General features: G+C 48.2%; 1 protein-coding gene and 1 long non-coding RNA gene across 3 annotated transcripts in view; one reads left to right on the top strand and one right to left on the bottom strand.

Annotated features, from left to right (window-relative positions):
* Positions 1-6,725, bottom strand: part of josd1 (Josephin domain containing 1) — a 39,019-nt gene extending 32,294 nt beyond the window's left edge. For both annotated transcript variants that reach the window (XR_010958721.1, XM_067974315.1), the window contains exon 1: positions 5,890-6,725. Coding sequence is in view for 1 of the 2 variants with exons in the window: in XM_067974315.1 (XP_067830416.1) it covers positions 5,890-6,065 (176 nt within the window). In the remaining variant the exon portion in view is untranslated. The remainder of the gene's footprint in view (positions 1-5,889) is intronic.
* A 306-nt stretch (positions 6,726-7,031) lies between these two features.
* Positions 7,032-9,953, top strand: LOC137305479 (uncharacterized). The gene is made up of 2 exons (XR_010958722.1): positions 7,032-7,305; positions 8,703-9,953. It is a non-coding gene; the product is annotated as an uncharacterized lncRNA (long non-coding RNA).
* Positions 9,954-17,736: the final 7,783 nt, after the last annotated feature.

Consider the following 17,736-nt stretch of genomic DNA (forward strand, 5'->3'; position numbering starts at 1 on the left):
AGTGCATAAAATTCAAGGTAACACGTCAGTGCAAATATAAAGGCAGAGTTGCACGGTCAGCCTTCAGGTGAGATATTAAGCCGAGGCACTGTCTACCTACCCCGGTGCTTCAAGTGGACATCAAAAGATCCCACGATTCGAAGCATAAGGCGTTCTCTCGGGTGTCCTGGGCAAACATTCCCCTCTCGGTCAACACAACTAAAAAACAGATTAACTGATCTTTCGCCTCATTGCTGTTTGTGGGATCTTGCTGTGCTCAAAACGACCGCGGCGTTCAGCTACACAACACAGTGACTGCACGTCAAAGCAATTTATTGCTTGCAAAGCAATTGAGACATTTCTGAGAGACGTGACAAGGCGCTATAAAAATGCAAGTCCTTCTATTTTCCAGTTTCTACAAAGAACGTTGCAACTGCTTAGCTTTTCTTCCTGACTTAAACGATCCTGAACTTGGCAACGTCTCAGTCTCCTGCTTTGAGTCCACAGTCTTATTACACTGCATCATTAGGGACACGTCATCTGAACTATTACACTCAGAAATGGCTTGAGTCAGACGTAAGAGCACACATGTCCACAGATCTGATAGGCACATGGCACACCTTTAAAACTGTGGCTTTATCAGACACAAAGGCAAACAATGGACAAAACCCTTGCTTAAAAGAGACCCCATTTGACGCCAACTCGGTCAGCAAACGCAGAACCCTTATACCACTCCCTGCAAATTGTCACAAGCCAAGCCAACCTCTACAGCTCATAACCTATCACACTGTACCATGCACACTGTATATTCGGAATGTAATGACTGCAATATATTGCAAAGGCAAATTTAAATTAAAAAATGGCCATCAACCCAGCCTGCAAGATTCCTTTGACAACAAGGGCTGATCACTAGGGTACTTTTCAGATCCTGGAATAGCATTATACAAACACTGATAAGAACCTGCTGCTTCTCCTTACTGTACATTACGTTGCTGTCACCATGGTAACAGTCCTATTGCTTTTTGCAGTGTAATTGTTTGTTTTAGTTTTAATGGAGCATTGCATTTCTGAGCTCATCACGGCGAGGGACGTTAAGAGATGTAACAATTTCCCACTTTGTGTCAGCATCAAGCACCCCCAGGTCAGATACAGCATGGGTGAGATGCAGAGTAAAGCCCCTTCTACTATGCCCTAAGCAGAAGATCTAAACTCAGAAGAGGCCCTAGAAATTATATTGAGAGAGGATGCGTGCTGGACGACTGGAGAGTGGCCAGTATAACACCCATTTTCAAAAGGGGAGACAGAGCTAACCCATGTAATTAAAGGCCAGTTAGTTTAATATCTGTGGTAGGGAAGATTCTGGAATCTTTAATTAAAGATAACTGAATATCAAATGGAGAATGTAATTAGAAGCAGCCAAGGTGGATTTCAGAAAGTAAGATCGTGCAGGAGGAACCTGATGTTGAGTTCTTTGAGGTGACAGAAATGGTGGATAGGGGAAATGCAGTGGATGTGGTGTTCATGGCACAGGAGACTATTGGAGGTGGTTATGGATTATAGAATTAGGGGAAGGATTAAAATATGATTAGAAGGGAGGAAACAGAGAGTAGGAGTTAGCGGCAGTTTCTCAGAGTGAAGTCCCACAGGGTTGTGTTCTGGGATCATTTCTGTTCACTGTGTACATCATTGATTTGGATATAGGGCTAGTGGGAATGGTGTCCAAATCTGCAGACAATACTAAAATAGGAGGCATAGTAAATCATTCTGAGATCCAATGGGATATTGGTACGATGGTGAAATGGGCAAAAACGTGGTAGATGAAATTCAATGTTGGTAAATGTGAGGTGGTACATCTTGGTTTTTAAAAAAAAATTATACTCTTAATGGGGGAAAGCTGGGATATAGATAGAAGATTAAATGTAAGATTTAGGACAGAGAGCAGAAGAAACTTTTTTTTTTAAACAGAGGGTTGTGAAGCTGTGGAGTGTACGACTGCAGTTAGTGATTGAATCAGAGACTACGTCAATATTTAAGAATACTTCCTAGAGATAAGTGATTGAAGGAAAAGGGAAGAGAGAGATATGGTAACAAGCTAGGCACAACAACTTGCATTTATTTAGTGCCTTTAATATAGAAAAATGTCCCAAGGCACTTCACAGAAGCAGAATCAAGACAAAAGTTGACACCAAGCCAAAGATGGAGATATTAGGGGAGGGTGACTAAAAGCTTGGTTAAAGAGGTGGGTTTTAAGGAGGGTCTTAAAGGAGGAGAGCGAGGTGGAGATGTAGAGAGGTTTGGGGAGGGAATTCCAGAGCTTAGGGCCTAGATAGCTGAAGGCACGGCCACCAATGGAAAGGGTGAAGAGAGTAGGGGATGCACAAGAGGCCAGAATTGGAGCAGCGCAGGGGTTGTAGGAGGTTACAGAGATAGGGAGGGGCGAGACCATGGAGGGATTTAAACATGAGGATGAGAATTTTAAATATGAAACGTTCAGGGACTGGGAGCCAATGTATGTCAGAGAGTACAGGGATGATGGGTGAACAGGACCCGGTACAGGATAGGATTTGGGCAGCCTAGTTTTGGATGAGCTGAAGTTTATGGATAAAGATATAAGATTAAATAGGAGACGGGACAGCATTGGAATAGTCAAGTCTGGAAGTAACAAAGGCATGGACGAGAGTTTCAACAGCAGATGGGCTGAGGCTGGGGCGGAGACGAGCAATGTTATACAGGTAGAAGTTGCTGGTCTTTGTGACGCATAAGAGATTAGGACTTCTGCCCGTGTGCAAGATAAACACCAACACAGACTGGTTGGGCCGAATGAAGTGTTTCTGTGTTGTAATTTCCTTGATTTACCATATCAGCAATTCATCACCTACTGCATGAGATTACCAAATTACAGCCACATTCGTGCAGTAGATCTGTGCTCGCGATAAATTTGGTTAAGAGTGAAAATCATTTCACATAGGAACCCAACAACGACAAGAGAGACTTTCACCTCTGGGACCCAAATCTGAATCTGGCTCAGGCTGATGGGTGCAACGTTTTTATGCTCAACAAGGTACCCAGTGAGAACATCAATGACTCCCAGGGTAGATGTCACACAGTTAGATGCAGAGTAAAGCTTTTAAAGCTTTGCTATTCCAATAGTGACTACACTTCATTGGCTGAGAAGCACTTTGGGATGTCCTGAGGACATAAAAGACACTATAGTAATGCAAGGTCTTTCTTTCTTAATGATAAACTGGATGCTGTGGTAAAGGTTAAATCATTTTAACTGGTATAAATGTTGGTTTCAGGAAAAGTAATTTAAAAAGCTGTCACTGGGTGTGTACAGCACATGATGCATCAGAGAATCAGTACAGAAATAAACTACTGGTATTCAGACTACAAGTGTCGGATAAAAGAATATCTGCATTATTTAAAAATTGTTCCAATATTAATGCAGCACCAGATGCTCAGTGAAACATTAAAAATACATTTTTTTTCAGTAGAGTTGCCAGTGTTGTCAATGTAGGAACACAGAAGGAGGTCTTTCAGCTCCTACAGCCTGTTTCACCATTCAATTATATCGTGGTTGATCTGTACCAGGATATCAATAAAACTTAAGCAGGTGTGTAAAGTTTTCAGACTACACTCACTTAAACTACGAAAAATACCCAAGAATACAATCATGGATTTTATCCTCCTGAAGCAGGGAGATAGGAGTAAACAAATGGAAAGATAGAAAGAACACAAACAAAAGAGAGGAAGAAACAACTGAAGGAGTGAGGAAAGGAGAGGGAGGGGGGGGAAAGAAGGCAGGAAGGAGAGAGAGGGGGGAAAGAAGGCAGGAAGGAGAGAGAGGGGGGGGGAAGAAGGCAGGAAGGAGAGAGAGGGGGGGGAAAGAAGGCAGGAAGGAGAGAGAGGGGGGGGAAAGAAGGCAGGAAGGAGAGAGAGAGGGGGGGGAAAGAAGGCAGGAAGGAGAGAGAGAGGGGGGGGGAAAGAAGGCAGGAAGGAGAGAGAGGGGGGAAAGAAGGCAGGAAGGAGAGGGGGGGGGGGGAAAGAAGGCAGGAAGGAGAGAGAGGGGGGAAAGAAGGCAGGAAGGAGAGAGAGGGGGGAAAGAAGGCAGGAAGGAGAGAGAGGGGGGAAAGAAGGAAGGAAGGAGAGAGAGGGGGGAAAGAAGGAAGGAAGGAGAGAGAGGGGGGAAAGAAGGAAGGAAGGAGAGAGAGGGGGGAAAGAAGGAAGGAAGGAGAGAGAGGGGGAAAAGAAGGAAGGAAGGAGAGAGGGGGGAAAAGAAGGAAGGAAGGAGAGAGGGGGGAAAAGAAGGAAGGAAGGAGAGAGAGGGGGGAAAAGAAGGAAGGAAGGAGAGAGAGGGGGGAAAAGAAGGAAGGAGAGGGGGGAAAAGAAGGAAGGAGAGAGAGGGGGGAAGGAAGGAAGGAAGGAGGGGGGAAAGAAGGAAGGAAGGAGAGAGAGGGGGGGAAAGAAGGCAGGAAGGAGAGAGAGGGGGGAAAGAAGGCAGGAAGGAGAGAGAGGGGGGAAAGAAGGAAGGAAGGAGAGAGAGCGGGGAAAAGAAGGAAGGAAGGAGAGAGAGGGGGGAAGGAAGGAAGGAGAGAGAGGGGGGAAGGAAGGAAGGAAGGAAGGGGAAAGTGAAGGAAAGGAAAAGGAACAAATGAAAAGAACGAAGAGAGAGAAGGAAGGCCCACCTTTGCCCCACTTCAACCCATCTGCTGCTGAAATCCTCATCTGTACCTTTGTCACCTCCAGAATTAACTATTCCATTACTCTCTTTGCCGGCCTCCTATCCTTCACCCTTCATAAACTTCAGCTCATCCAAAACTCTGCAGTTCATATCCTCTCCCGCATTAAATCCCGCTCACCATCACCCCTGTCCTTGCTGACCTACGCTAGTTCCTGGCCCCTGAATGCCTCAAATTTAAGATTCTTATCCTTGTGTTTAAATCCCTGCATGGCCTTGCCTGTCCCCATCTCTATAACTTCTTCCAGCCCTACAACCCGCACCCCCCCCCCCCCCCCAATCCTCCGACTCTGGCCTCTTCGGCCCCCCACCACCACCCTTTGCCCCACCACTGGCAGCCTTGCCTTCAGCCGCCTAACACGCACACTCTGGAATTCCCTCCCTAAACGCCTCCATCTCACCCCTCCCTCTCCTCCTTAAAACCTCCACTCTGACCAATTCTTTGGTCATCCCATCTGATTTCTCCTTCTTTGACAGCATCCGAGGCAAGGAAGAGAGGTTTAAATAGGTAGCTCCAATTGAAGAGCTAGCACTGGCACAAGACACGAAGGGCCAAATGGCCTCCTTCTGTGCTATAATTTCTGATTCACTTAAGAGTCCTGGATCGTCATTAAAAACAAAATGTTTCATACAATGTCTTTCACGACCTCAGGTCGTCCCAAAGTGCTTAACAGCTAATGAATTATTGCAGTCACTGTTCCAATCTAGGTAAACACAGCAGCCAATTTGCGCACAGCAAGGTCCCACAAACAGTAATGAGATAAATGACCAGATAATCTGTTGTTTAGTGATGTTGGGTGAGGGATAAATATTTGCCCAGGACACCGGGGAGAACTCCCCTGCTCTTCTTCGCATGGGATGTTTTATGTCCACTTAAGAGGGCAGACGGAGCCTCGGTTTAACGTCTCATCCGAAAGACGGCACTTCCGATAGTGCAGCACTCCCTCAGTACTGCACTGGGAGTGTCAGCATGGATTTTGTGCTCAAAGTCTCTGGGAGCGGGATTTGAACACACAACCTTCTGAATCCGAGGCGAGAGTACTACCCACTGAGCCACGGCTGACACTAGCATTAGCAAAACTGTGCTACCCAAGCATCTTAAAAACTCTATCCACAATTTAATCCATGCTACAACAGGATACAGTGACTTCCTTTCCTCCTGCTTCAGGTACCTCTGAAAAATTTCCTGCAGGGTGTCTCTGGTGAATGCTCTGCCATCCTGGAAGACATTGTTGAGTGCGTGGAGTGCGCACAGCTCTCTCCTCTGCTTCTCATGGTAAATCAGAGCAGGCGGCTGAGCATCAGAGTCCAGTTTTAACTTATCTCCTTTCCAGGGGACGCAGCTCATTTTCAGTTCGACAAAACGGGCTGCCCGAAATGTGGTCAAATGTCAAGAAAAAGTGCACCTCCTTCTTAGTTCACATTCCAGGCGCTGTATAGTCATATTAAGACTTAAGACTTCGGAGCTGTAGCATCGAGTGTCTTCAGGACTCAGTAAAATTCAATCAAATATAAACAATAGCTTTGGGTTTCAGAACTTTGTCGCTGCCACTTCCAGGAATTAAAAAAAATATATATATTGTACACTCCAATGGAGAAAGGTCAGTCAGTGAAATGCGAGAATCCTTTAAGAACACTTTCCTCCTATAAGTAAAACACTTTTAAGACCAAAATCAGTAATTCTTTTCCTGAAGTTCAGCCATTCTAGTGCAATATTTATAATGTCAGTATGCCCCAGCTTGTTGTGAGAATATTCTTAGTTGCAGAGGGCTTTGTTTCTTGTGTTGCATTCTTCTTGCACCTTCAGACCGTCCCATGAGTCTATGTCCTGGTTCCCAGGCCAGCCCCTGTGCACTGGCCACTCTCCCTGTGCCCTGGCTTCTGGGACCAGTCCCACTGTCCTGGGATCTTTCTGTGCCCTGGCTGCCAGGCCAGTCCCCCTGTCCCTGGACCCACTGCCCTGTGCCCAGTCCCACTGCCCTGTGCCCTGTGCCCTGGCCTGCTCCTCCTCCTCCTCCCTCCCCCCCCGAGCCCCAGTCAATGGCAGTAAACAAACTTCAGCCTCCTCCACCCCTCACACCGCCGCCTCCAGCCGTGCCTGGCCCCTCGCCCGACGGACCCCCACACCGGACATTCGCGGATGAAGAAAAGACCGAGCCCGCCCGCCCGCGGAAACCTTCCCACCTCAGGGAACAAACCCAAAGCACCGGGGCCCGACACAGACCGACCGACGGACAGCCCGGGCACCGCTCGCGCACCGCCACCTGCGCACTACGTCAGCGAAACCCACAGGAGCCGTGACGTCAGGGGGAACGAACGTCAAGGCACCAATCGTGCGTAGAACGTCATCACGCAAAGCCTAAAGTCCACCTCCTTTCTCCTGTCTCTCTCCCAGTCCCCCTTCAGGCCAATTGCCTCCATTTTTTCCTTGGGCCAATGGAGTGACACTGGGCTAACTCAGTGCAAATGACACAAATATCTCTCCTCATAATCCAGGCTCACACTCCAGTGCAGTACTGAGGGTCAGTACTGAGGGAGCGCCGCACTGTCGGAGGGTCAGTACTGAGGGAGCGCCACACTGTCGGAGGGTCAGTACTGAGGGAGCGCCACACTGTCGGAGGGTCAGTACTGAGGGAGCGCTGCACTGTCGGAGGGTCAGTACTGAGGGAGCGCCACACTGTCGGAGGGTCAGTACTGAGGGAGCGCTGCACTGTCGGAGGGTCAGTACTGAGGGAGCGCCACACTGTCGGAGGGTCAGTACTGAGGGAGCGCCGCACTGTCGGAGGGTCAGTACTGAGGGAGCGCCGCACTGTCGGAGGGTCAGTACTGAGGGAGCGTTGCACTGTCGGAGGGTCAGTACTGAGGGAGCGCCACACTGTCGGAGGGTCAGTACTGAGGGAGCGCTGCACTGTCGGAGGGTCAGTACTGAGGGAGCGCCGCACTGTCGGAGGGTCAGTACTGAGGGAGCGTTGCACTGTCGGAGGGTCAGTACTGAGGGAGCGCCGCACTGTCGGAGGGTCAGTACTGAGGGAGCGCCGCACTGTCGGAGGGTCAGTACTGAGGGAGCGCCGCACTGTCGGAGGGTCAGTACTGAGGGAGCGCCGCACTGTCGGAGGGTCGGTACTGAGGGAACGCCGCACCGTCGGAGGGTCAGTACTGAGGGAACGCCGCACTGTCGGAGCGTCAGTACCGAGGGAGCGCCGCACTGTCGGAGGGTCGGTACCGAGGGAGCGCCGCACTGTCGGAGGGTCGGTACTGAGGGAACGCCGCACCGTCGGAGGGTCAGTACTGAGGGAACGCCGCACTGTCGGAGCGTCAGTACCGAGGGAGCGCCGCACTGTCGGAGGGTCGGTACCGAGGGAGCGCCGCACTGTCGGAGGGTCGGTACTGAGGGAGCGCCGCACTGTCGGAGGGTCGGTACCGAGGGAGCGCCGCACTGTCGGAGGGTCGGTACCGAGGGAGCGCCGCACTGTCGGAGGGTCGGTACCGAGGGAGCGCCGCATCTGCCATGTTCTTGCCCACTCACCCAACTTGTCTAAATCACATTGGAGCCTCTTTGCATCCTCCATACAGCTCACATTCCACCCCAGCTTTGTATCATCTGCAAACTTGGAAATGTTACATTTAGTTCCCTCATCCAATACATTGATATATATTGTGAATAGCTGGGGCCCAAGCACTGATCCCTGCGGTACCCCACTAGTCACTGCCTGCCACTGGAAAAAGACCTGTTTATTCCTACTCTCTGTTTCCTGTCTGTCAACCAATTCTCAATCCATGCCAGTATATTCCCCCCAATCCCATGTGCTTTAATTTTGCACACTAACCTCTTGTGTGGGACCTTATCAAAAGCCTTCTGAAAACCCAAATACACCACATCCACCAGTTCTCCCCTATCCTACTAGTTACATCCTCAAAAAACTCCAGTAGATTTGTTAAGCATGATTTCCCTTTCATAAACCTGTAAGATTCTCAAAATTCACAGATCCCCCAAAACTCGGAGAAAAACCCTAAAGAAAAGGACTTTGGACTCTTTTCTAACCATTTCAGGGTGATGAAATATTGGGCCGACTCACACATGCGCCGCACCAGGAAGCATCAACCAGGGAAAAGTACTTTTCGAGGAATCCACGTGCTTTAAGGGACTCGTTTCCTCGTAGGGGCGACTGTAAGAATTCTGGGAATTCACCTTTTCCCTGAGTATAGAAAAACTTGGGCCATTGACTGAAATCCTAAGATGGAAGGATAGGTGAGAGGTCACCAGACGAATCCACAACACACACATGGAATGTGGGAGAATTACTGCTTCAGACATGTCTCTGTTTTAATGCAAAACCTACAGCAGGTGGTCAACACTCAGCACTAATTCGAAAGGCTGTAGGCCATTGAAAGAGGCAACTGCTCCAGACATGGTGGGGCCATGCCTTTGTTTTAAAGCAAAACCCATCAACACCTAGGACGTTGGATACAAAAGGAAGCCTTGTGTGACAAGCTCTAAAAATCGGAATTAACAATGACCCATCGGGAGAAGCAATTGCAACATGATGAGGGACCATCAAAAAGCCATCAAAGATTCTTAAGGACTTTGTAAGAACTGTTAAAACAGACATGAAGTGTTTTTTTTGAAAAGTGACGAAGACCATTGTAAAAGAGGGATACACAAGTGGAAACTCAAAACCTCTCTCTCTCTCTCTCCCTCTGGCTTGCTGGCTCTTGTGTGCTGCTGGGCTTGTTCTACCTGTCTCTGGAAGGAAGAGCAGCTTCCAGCGAACAACAAGGCAAGGGGTTCGACAGGGAAGGTCAGCAGCTCTAGAAGCAGGCCGACACACAAGAAGAAACCAGAGCAACAGCCCCAGTGACCATCAGACACCTCGCGGCAGCAAGGGCTTTACGAAACAACCAACCGAATATTGCCACCAACCAACCGGGTAATATTGGGCCACCGCGACCAAAGAAAACCAACTTGGGAGAAAACCGAAGATCCGCAAAGTTTCCACTCTACAATCTATTCCTGACTTACCTCAGGGTGAATTACTGTCAAGGATTCGTTTGGTGAGCATTATCTCTGGCCCTTTAGAGTCCAACTTAGCTAGTACAGTGGGATTGGGAGGGGTGAGGATCTTTCTATTGTATTTTCCCTCGTGTGTACTGAAGTGTTCCCCATTTTATTAGAGTGTTAAGATCGTTGTGTTGTATTTTTTCTCTTGAATAAAGGTCAAAGTTTCTTGCACCAAAACCAGTTGTCTGCTGCACTTTGTCACAACCCCCAAATAAGTCCAAGATCTAGAACCCAGGGAATGGGAGCGATTCGGACCGCTCAGAAGTCAGAGACGAAGCTGACACCACCCCCTCCAAACCCATGCTGACTTTGTCCAATCCCATCAATGCCCTCCAAGTGTTCTGTTATCACATCTTTTATAACAGACTTTGCCCCACTACTGATGTTAGGCTAACTGGTCTGTAATTCCCTGTTTTTTCTCTCCCTCCTTTTTTAAATAGTGGGGTTACATTTGCCACCCTCCAATCTATAGGAATTGTTCCAGAGTCTATAGAATTTTGGAAGATGATCACCAATGCATCCACTATTTCCAGGGCCACTTCCTTTAGTACTCTGAGATGTAGATTATCAGGCCCTGGGGATTTGTCAGCCTTTAGCCCCATTAATTTCCCTAGCACCATTTTTTTTACTAATACTGGTTTCCTTTAGTTCCTCCCTCTCACTAGACCCTTGGTTCCCTAACATTTCTGGGAGGTTATTTGTGTCCTCCTTTGTGAAAACAGAACCAAAGTATGTGTTTAATTGTTCTGCCATTTCTTTGCTCCCCATTATAATTTCTCCCATTTCTGACTGTAAGGGACCGATATTTGTCTTCACTAATCTTTTTCTCTTGACATATTTATGGAAGCTTTTACAGTCAGTTTTTATGTTCCCTGCTAGTTTACTCTCATACTCTATTTTTCAATCTCTTTGTCCTCCTTTGCTGAATTCAGAACTGCTCCCAATCCTCAGACTTGCCGCTTTTTCTGGCAATTTTATATGTCTCCTCTTTGGATCTAATACTATCCCTAATTTCTTTTGTAAGCCACGGTTGAGCCACCTTTCCTGTTTTATTTTTGCACCAGACAGGAATTAATAATTGTTGTAATTCCTGCACACATTCTTTAAATATTCGCCATTGCCTATCCACCGTCATCCCTTTTAGTAAAGTTCCCCAATCTATCCGAGCCAACTCACACCTCATGCTTTCGTAATTTCCTTTATTTAGATTCAGGACCCTAGTTTTGGATTCAACTACTTCACTCTCCATCTTAATGAGGAATTCTATCATGTTATGGTCGCTCTTCCCTTAGGGACCCCGCACAACAAGATTGGTAATTAATCCTTTCTTATTGCACAATACCCAGTCTAGGATCGCCTGTTCTCTAGTTGGTTCCTCAACGTATTGGTCTAGAAAACCATCACGTGCACACTCCAGGAATTCCTCCCCCACAGTATTATTGCTAATTTGGTTTGACCAATCTATATGTAGATTAAAGTCATCCATGATTATAGTTGTACCCTTCTTGCATGCGTCTCTAATTTCCTGTTTAATGCCCTCCCCTACATCTCCACTACTGTTTGGGGACCTATAGACAACCCCCACCAACGTTTTCTGCCCCTTGGTGTTTCTTAGCTCCACCCATACAGATTCCACATTGTGATTTTCCGAGCCAATATCCTTCCTCACTATTGCATTGATTCCCTCCTTTACTAACAATGCTACTCCACCTCCTTTCCCTTTTTGCCTGTCCTTCCTAAATATTGAATACCCCTGGATGTTCAGTTCCCATCCTTGGTCACCCTGCAGCCATGTCACCGTAATCACAACTATATCATAACCGTTAATATCTATCCGCGCTGTTAATTCATCTACCTTATTGCGAATGCTGCGCGCATTAAGACACATTATTACAGCAGTGACTACACTTCAAAAAGTACTTCATTGACTGCAAAGCGCTTTGGGACATCCTGAGGTTGTGAAAGGCACTATATAAATGCAAGTTCGTTCTTTATTCGGGTATATGCTCTTTGCCAGTGTTAGAAAAATGTTGGTGTGAGCATTTTCCCTGCCTTTTGTTCACCACCACTTTTTACAGTAACATCAACGAACAAGAGGAAAATATTGTCTCTCCTAACAATATCGTAGCTACTATGGTCAGTGCTCCTCTGAATTTCCCACTTGCTCCTCCTGAGCTGCAAATTCCGTTGTCCTACACATTCCCCTCACTCTGTTTAAATTGGGACTCATCGCACTGCCTCCTGTTCCAACTCATTGTTTCCCAGGATCTCTTACCTGTGCTACCTCATCTTCTTTAGCCTTCCCTTCCACTCACAGTTGAACTGCTTTTAAAACCCAAGCTTAACATCATCTAACCACTACATCTTGATTTATTCTGTCTTCATTCCTACTCTTTTCAGCCTTCATAGTGTCTTACGCTGCAGGACCTGGCCTTTCACTAAATTTATTCAATAACACAAGTCTCTTAAGTATGGCTTTGAAGCATTGAATAGTGTTTACTTGTTCTGTATTTCCGTGTTTTCGAGTTTTGTCATGATTGCATCATTTTCATTCAATAGATTGGCAATTTGAGGCGTGGCACCATTCTTCAGTGTTTTTTTTATTCATTCTGGGGATGTGGGCAATGCTGGCAGGGCAGCATTTATTGCCAATCCCGAATTGCCCTTGAGAAGGTGGTGGTGAGCCGCCTTCTTGAACCGCTGCAGTCCGTGTGGTGAAGGTTCTCCCACAGTGCTGTTAGGAAGGGAGTTCCAGGATTTTGACCCAGCGATGATGAAGGAACGACGATATATTTCCAATTCAGGATGGTGTGTGACTTGGAGGGGAACGTGCAGGTGGTGTTGTTCCCATGCGCCTGCTGCCCTTGTCCTTCTAGGTGGTAGAGGTCGCGGGTTTGGGAGGTGCTGTCGAAGAAGCCTTGGCGAGTTTTTTTTTTATTCGTTCATGGGATGTGGGTGTCGCTGGCGAGGCCGGCATTTATTGCCCATCCCTAATTGCCCTTGAGAAGGTGGTGGTGAGCCGCCTTCTTGAACCGCTGCAGTCCGTGTGGTGACGGTTCTCCCACAGTGCTGTTAGGAAGGGAATTCCAGGATTTTGACCCAGCGACGATGAAGGAACGGTGATATATTTCCAAGTCGGGATGGTGTGTGACTTGGAGGGGAACGTGCAGTTGGTGTTGTTCACATGTACCTGCTGCTCTTGTCCTTCTAGGTGGTAGAGGTCGCGGGTTTGGGAGGTGCTGTCGAAGAAGCCTTGGCGAGTTGCTGCAGTGCATCCTGTGGATGGTACACACTGCAGCCACAGTGCGCCGGTGGTGAAGGGAGTGAATGTTTAGGGTGGTGGATTGAGTGCCAATCAAGCGGGCTGCTTTATCTTGGATGGTGTCAAGCTTTTTGAGTATTGTTGGAGCTGCACTCATCCAAGCAAGTGGAGAGTATTCCATCACACTCCTGACTTGTGCCTTGTAGATGGTGGAAAGGCTTTGGGGAGTCAGGAGGTGAGTCACTCGCCGCAGAATACCCAGCCTCTGACCTGCTCTCGTAGCCACAGTATTTATATGGCTGGTCCAGTTAAGTTTGTGGTCAATGGTGACCCCCAGGATGGTGGGGGATTCGGCAATGGTAATGCTGCTGAATGTCAAGGGGAGGTGGTTAGACTCTCTCTTGTTGGAGATGGCCATTGCCTGGCACTTATCTGGTGCGAATGTTACTTGCCACTTATGAGCCCAAGCCTGGATGTTGTCCAGGTCTTGCTGCATGCGGGCTCGGACTGTTTCATTATTTGAGGGGTTGCGAATGGAACTGAACACTGTGCAGTCATCAGCGAACATCCTCATTTCTGACCTTATGATGGAGGGAAGGTCATTGATGAAGCAGCTGAAGATGGTTGGGCTTAGGACACTGCCTTGAGGAACTCCTGCAGCAATGTCCTGGGGCTGAGATGATTGGCCTCCAACAACCACTACCATCTTCCTTTGTGCTAGGTATGACTCCAGCCACTGGAGAGTTTTCCCCCGATTCCCATTGACTTCAATTTTACTAGGGCTCCTTGGTGCCACACTCGGTCAAATGCTGCTTTGATGTCAAGGACAGTTACTCTCACCTCACCTCTGGAATTCAGCTCTTTTGTCCATGTTTGAACCAAGGCTGTAATGAGGTCTGGAGCCGAGTGGTCCTGGCGGAACCCAAACTCAGCATCGGTGAGCAGGTTATTGGTGAGTAAATGCCGCTTGATAGCACTGTCGATAACACCTTCCATCACTTTGCTGATGATTGAGAGTAGACTGATGGGGCGGTAATTGGCCGGATTGGATTTGTCCTGCTTTTTGTGGACACGACATACCTGGGCAATTTTCCACATTGTCGGGTTGATGCCAGTGTTGTAGCTGTACTGGAACAGCTTGGCTGGAGGTGCAGCTAGTTCTGGAGCACAAGTCTTCAGCACTACAGCCGGGATGTTGTCGGGGCCCATAGCCTTTGCTGTACCCAGTGCACTCAGCCGTTTCTTGACATCACGTGGAGTGAATCAAATTGGCTGAAGACTGGCTTCTGTGATGGTGGGGATATCAGGAGGAGGCCAAGATGGATCATACACTCGACACTTCTGGCTGAGGTTGGTTGCAAATACTTCAGCGTTGTCTTTTGCACTCACGTGCTGCACTCCGCCATCATTGAGGATGGGGATGTTCACAGAGCCTCCTCTTCCTGTTAGTTGTTTCATTGTCCACCACCATTCACGACTGGATGCGGCGGCACTGCAGAGCTTTGATCTGATCCATTGGTTGTGGAATCGCTTAGCTCTGTCTATAGCATGTTGCTTCCGCTGTTTAGCATGCATGTAGTCCTGTGTTGTAGCTTCACCAGGTTGGCATCTCATTTTTAGTACGCCTGGTGCTGCTCTTCTACACTCCTCATTGAACCAGGGTTGATCCTCTGGCTTGTTGGTAATCGCAGAGTAAGGGATATGTAACCATGCGGTTACAGATTGTGCTGGAATACAATTCTGCTGCTGATGGCCCACAGCGCCTCATGGATGCCCAGTTTTGAGCTACTAGATCTGTTCTGAATCTATCCCATTTAGCACAGTGGCAGTGCCACACAACACGATGGATGGTGTCCTCAGTATGAGGACCGGACTTCGTCTCCACTAGGATTGTGTGGTGATCACTCCTACCAATACGGTCATGGACAAATGCATCTGCAATAGGTAGGTTTGTGAGGTCAACAAGGTTTTTCCCTCGTGTTGGTTCTCTCACCACGTGCTGCAGGCCCAGTCTGGCAGCTATGTCCTTCAGGACTTGGCCAGCTCGGTCAGTAGTGGTGCTGCCGAGCCAATCTTGATGATGGACATTGAAGTCCCCCACCCAGAGTGCATTCTGTGCCCTTGCTACGCTCAGTGCTTCCACCAAGTTGTATTCATCAGCTGAGGGAGGTTTCCTTGTCCATGTTTGACCCGACGCCATGAGACTTCATGGGGTCCAGAGTCAATGTTGAGGACTCCGAGAGCCATTCCCTCTTGACTGTATACCACTGTGCAGTCCACCTCTGGTGGGTCTGTCCTTCCGCTGGGACAGGACATTCCCAGGGATGTTGATGGAGGAGTCTGGGATATTGGCTGAAAGGTATGATTCTGTGAGTATGGCTCTGTCAGGCTGTTGCTTGACTAGTCTGTGGAACAGCTCTCCTAATTTTGGCACAAGTTCCTAGATGTTAGGAGGACTTTGCAGGGTCGACTGGGCTTGGTTTGCACCTCTGGTGCCTTGAGGGCCGATGCCAGGTGGTCCGTCCGGTTTTATTCTTATTATGTCTTTTTGTAGCGGGATTGTACTCAGTGGCTTCCTAGGCCATTTCAGAAGGCAGTTAAGAATCAACCACATTGCTGTGGGTTTGGAGTCACATATGGGCCAGACTGGGTAAGGACGGCAGGTTTCCAGATGGGTTTTTACGACAATCCAGTCGTTTCATGGTCGCCATTACTGATACTAACTTTTTATTCCAGATTTTATTTACTGAATTGAAATTCCCCAGCTGCCGTCACGAGATTTGAACTCATAACTCCGGATTATTAGTCCAGCCTCTGGATTACTAGTCCAGTAACATAACCTCTATGCTACCATTCCGGTTATACAACATTGTATTGCAATGTTTGGCAAAACATAGGGTAGATACAGAGAAACTATTTCCTCTGATGGGAGAATCCAGGACAAGGGGGCATAATGTTAAAAATAGAGTTATGCCATTTAGGAGTGAAATCAGGAAGCACTTTTTCACACAAAGGGTAGTTTGGGTTGCCAACTCTGGTTGGAGGTATTCCTGGAGGATTGATCATGTGACATCTGCAAATGTTATTGCATTTACCTTATAAAGGTCGGGTCCCCTGTAGTTTAATATCTTCGCTCGTGGTTTTGCGCCAGCAACTGTTGTGCGAGAAGTTCCAAGGGGGGGAGGGGAGGGACCGAGGGTGGGGGATGGACTCGGAGGGGAGGGAACCAGAGTGGGGAGGAACTTTGATTCCGCCAGTAATAGTAGCTCACTGAGATTGGACCGATAACTTATAGTAATACTGGTAACGCTCAGGTTCTCCTCATAACCAACAGTGATACAATAACTCACTGATCGTGTAGGTGCAACTGGTAGTAATGGGTGTAACGCTCCAAGTTCCTACCTACAACTAGCAGTAATCCTATAACCTGCTGATATTCACCCTACAGCCAGAACCCCCCTACACTGCAGAATGTGCAGTCAGGCTCCCCAGTCGATGTCACTTTTAACAGGCCCAATCTCTCTCCCTATCTCCTTGAACTCTGGTTTGGATTCAGATTCTGTGTGAAGTGATGACTCTGAACCGGGAGCCTCAGTCAGAACTGATCTGTATTTGGACTCCACTCATCAAAACCGGCCAGTACAGACCGCTCTGAACCAAACCGAGTGGTCACACGTAGGGTGGCGGGCTCGATGTTTGGGGCACTTCTCACAGGCCACATTGTCCTAAACTCAACTCAGCACCAACATTTCTAAACCACTCCCTGGGCTTGGACTCAAAAAGGGAGAGTTTTCATAGAATGATAGAAATTACAGCACAGGAGGTCATTCACCCCGGCGCCTGTGCTCTATCCTGCAACCCCCATTCTCCCCAGAGCCTTTATATTCCTCCTTTTCAAATACTTATCCAATTCCCTTTTAAATTATATTCTAGTCTCTGCCTCAGGTGCCATTGTGGTGAAGTAGTCCATGGTCTAATAGCCCTCAGTAGAAAGACCATCCTTCCCCCTTGGTTCTTCTAGTGAGTCTCGGTCCACTTGTTCCCTATTCACCCAGCAGTGAAAACAATCTTTCACTATTTACCCACAGTAAAGTCCCCAGGTTTCACTCACCCTTTTACTGGCTGCTTGCATCCTCCACATTGTTGCTGCTGCTGCTGCCCCTCGCTCTAGAGGAAATGCTGGGCCCCACGCCCACCCATTCCCCAGTCTTTCTCTCCCCCCACTGCTGGGCCCAATTCTCCCCAACTCCCAGTCCGCAGTCTGCTCCCTCCCCCCAGTGCCATCCCCAACCCCCATACTCCAGTCTCCCTCTCTCCCCCAAGCCCCTAGTCCCTGTTCACCATCCTCCAACCCAGCCCAGCATCTCTTCCCGCTCCATCTCTCTGCCACCAGACTCCCGGCTCTTTCTCCCCATTTCTGGTCACCTCTAAGGGAGGGCCAGCTCTTTGTGTGGGTGGGGGTGTGACATCATGGAGCGGGGAAGGGGGGGTGTGGCTGCTACTGCAGCAAGAAATTTAAAGGACAATGCAAGCAGCAGCAAAGGCTCTTTAATGTTTTTGTGTTGTTAATTTACTAATGACCTAAATGGTCTTCCAAGCCAGCAACGCCTCAAATTTAAAATTCTCATGCTTCTCTTCACGTCCCTCCATGGCCTCGCCCCCTCCCTGCCTCTGTAACCTCCTCCAGCCCTATAACCC

Source organism: Heptranchias perlo, chromosome 40 (genome assembly GCF_035084215.1).
Source record: "Heptranchias perlo isolate sHepPer1 chromosome 40, sHepPer1.hap1, whole genome shotgun sequence".
Classification (NCBI taxonomy): Eukaryota; Metazoa; Chordata; class Chondrichthyes; order Hexanchiformes; family Hexanchidae; genus Heptranchias; species Heptranchias perlo.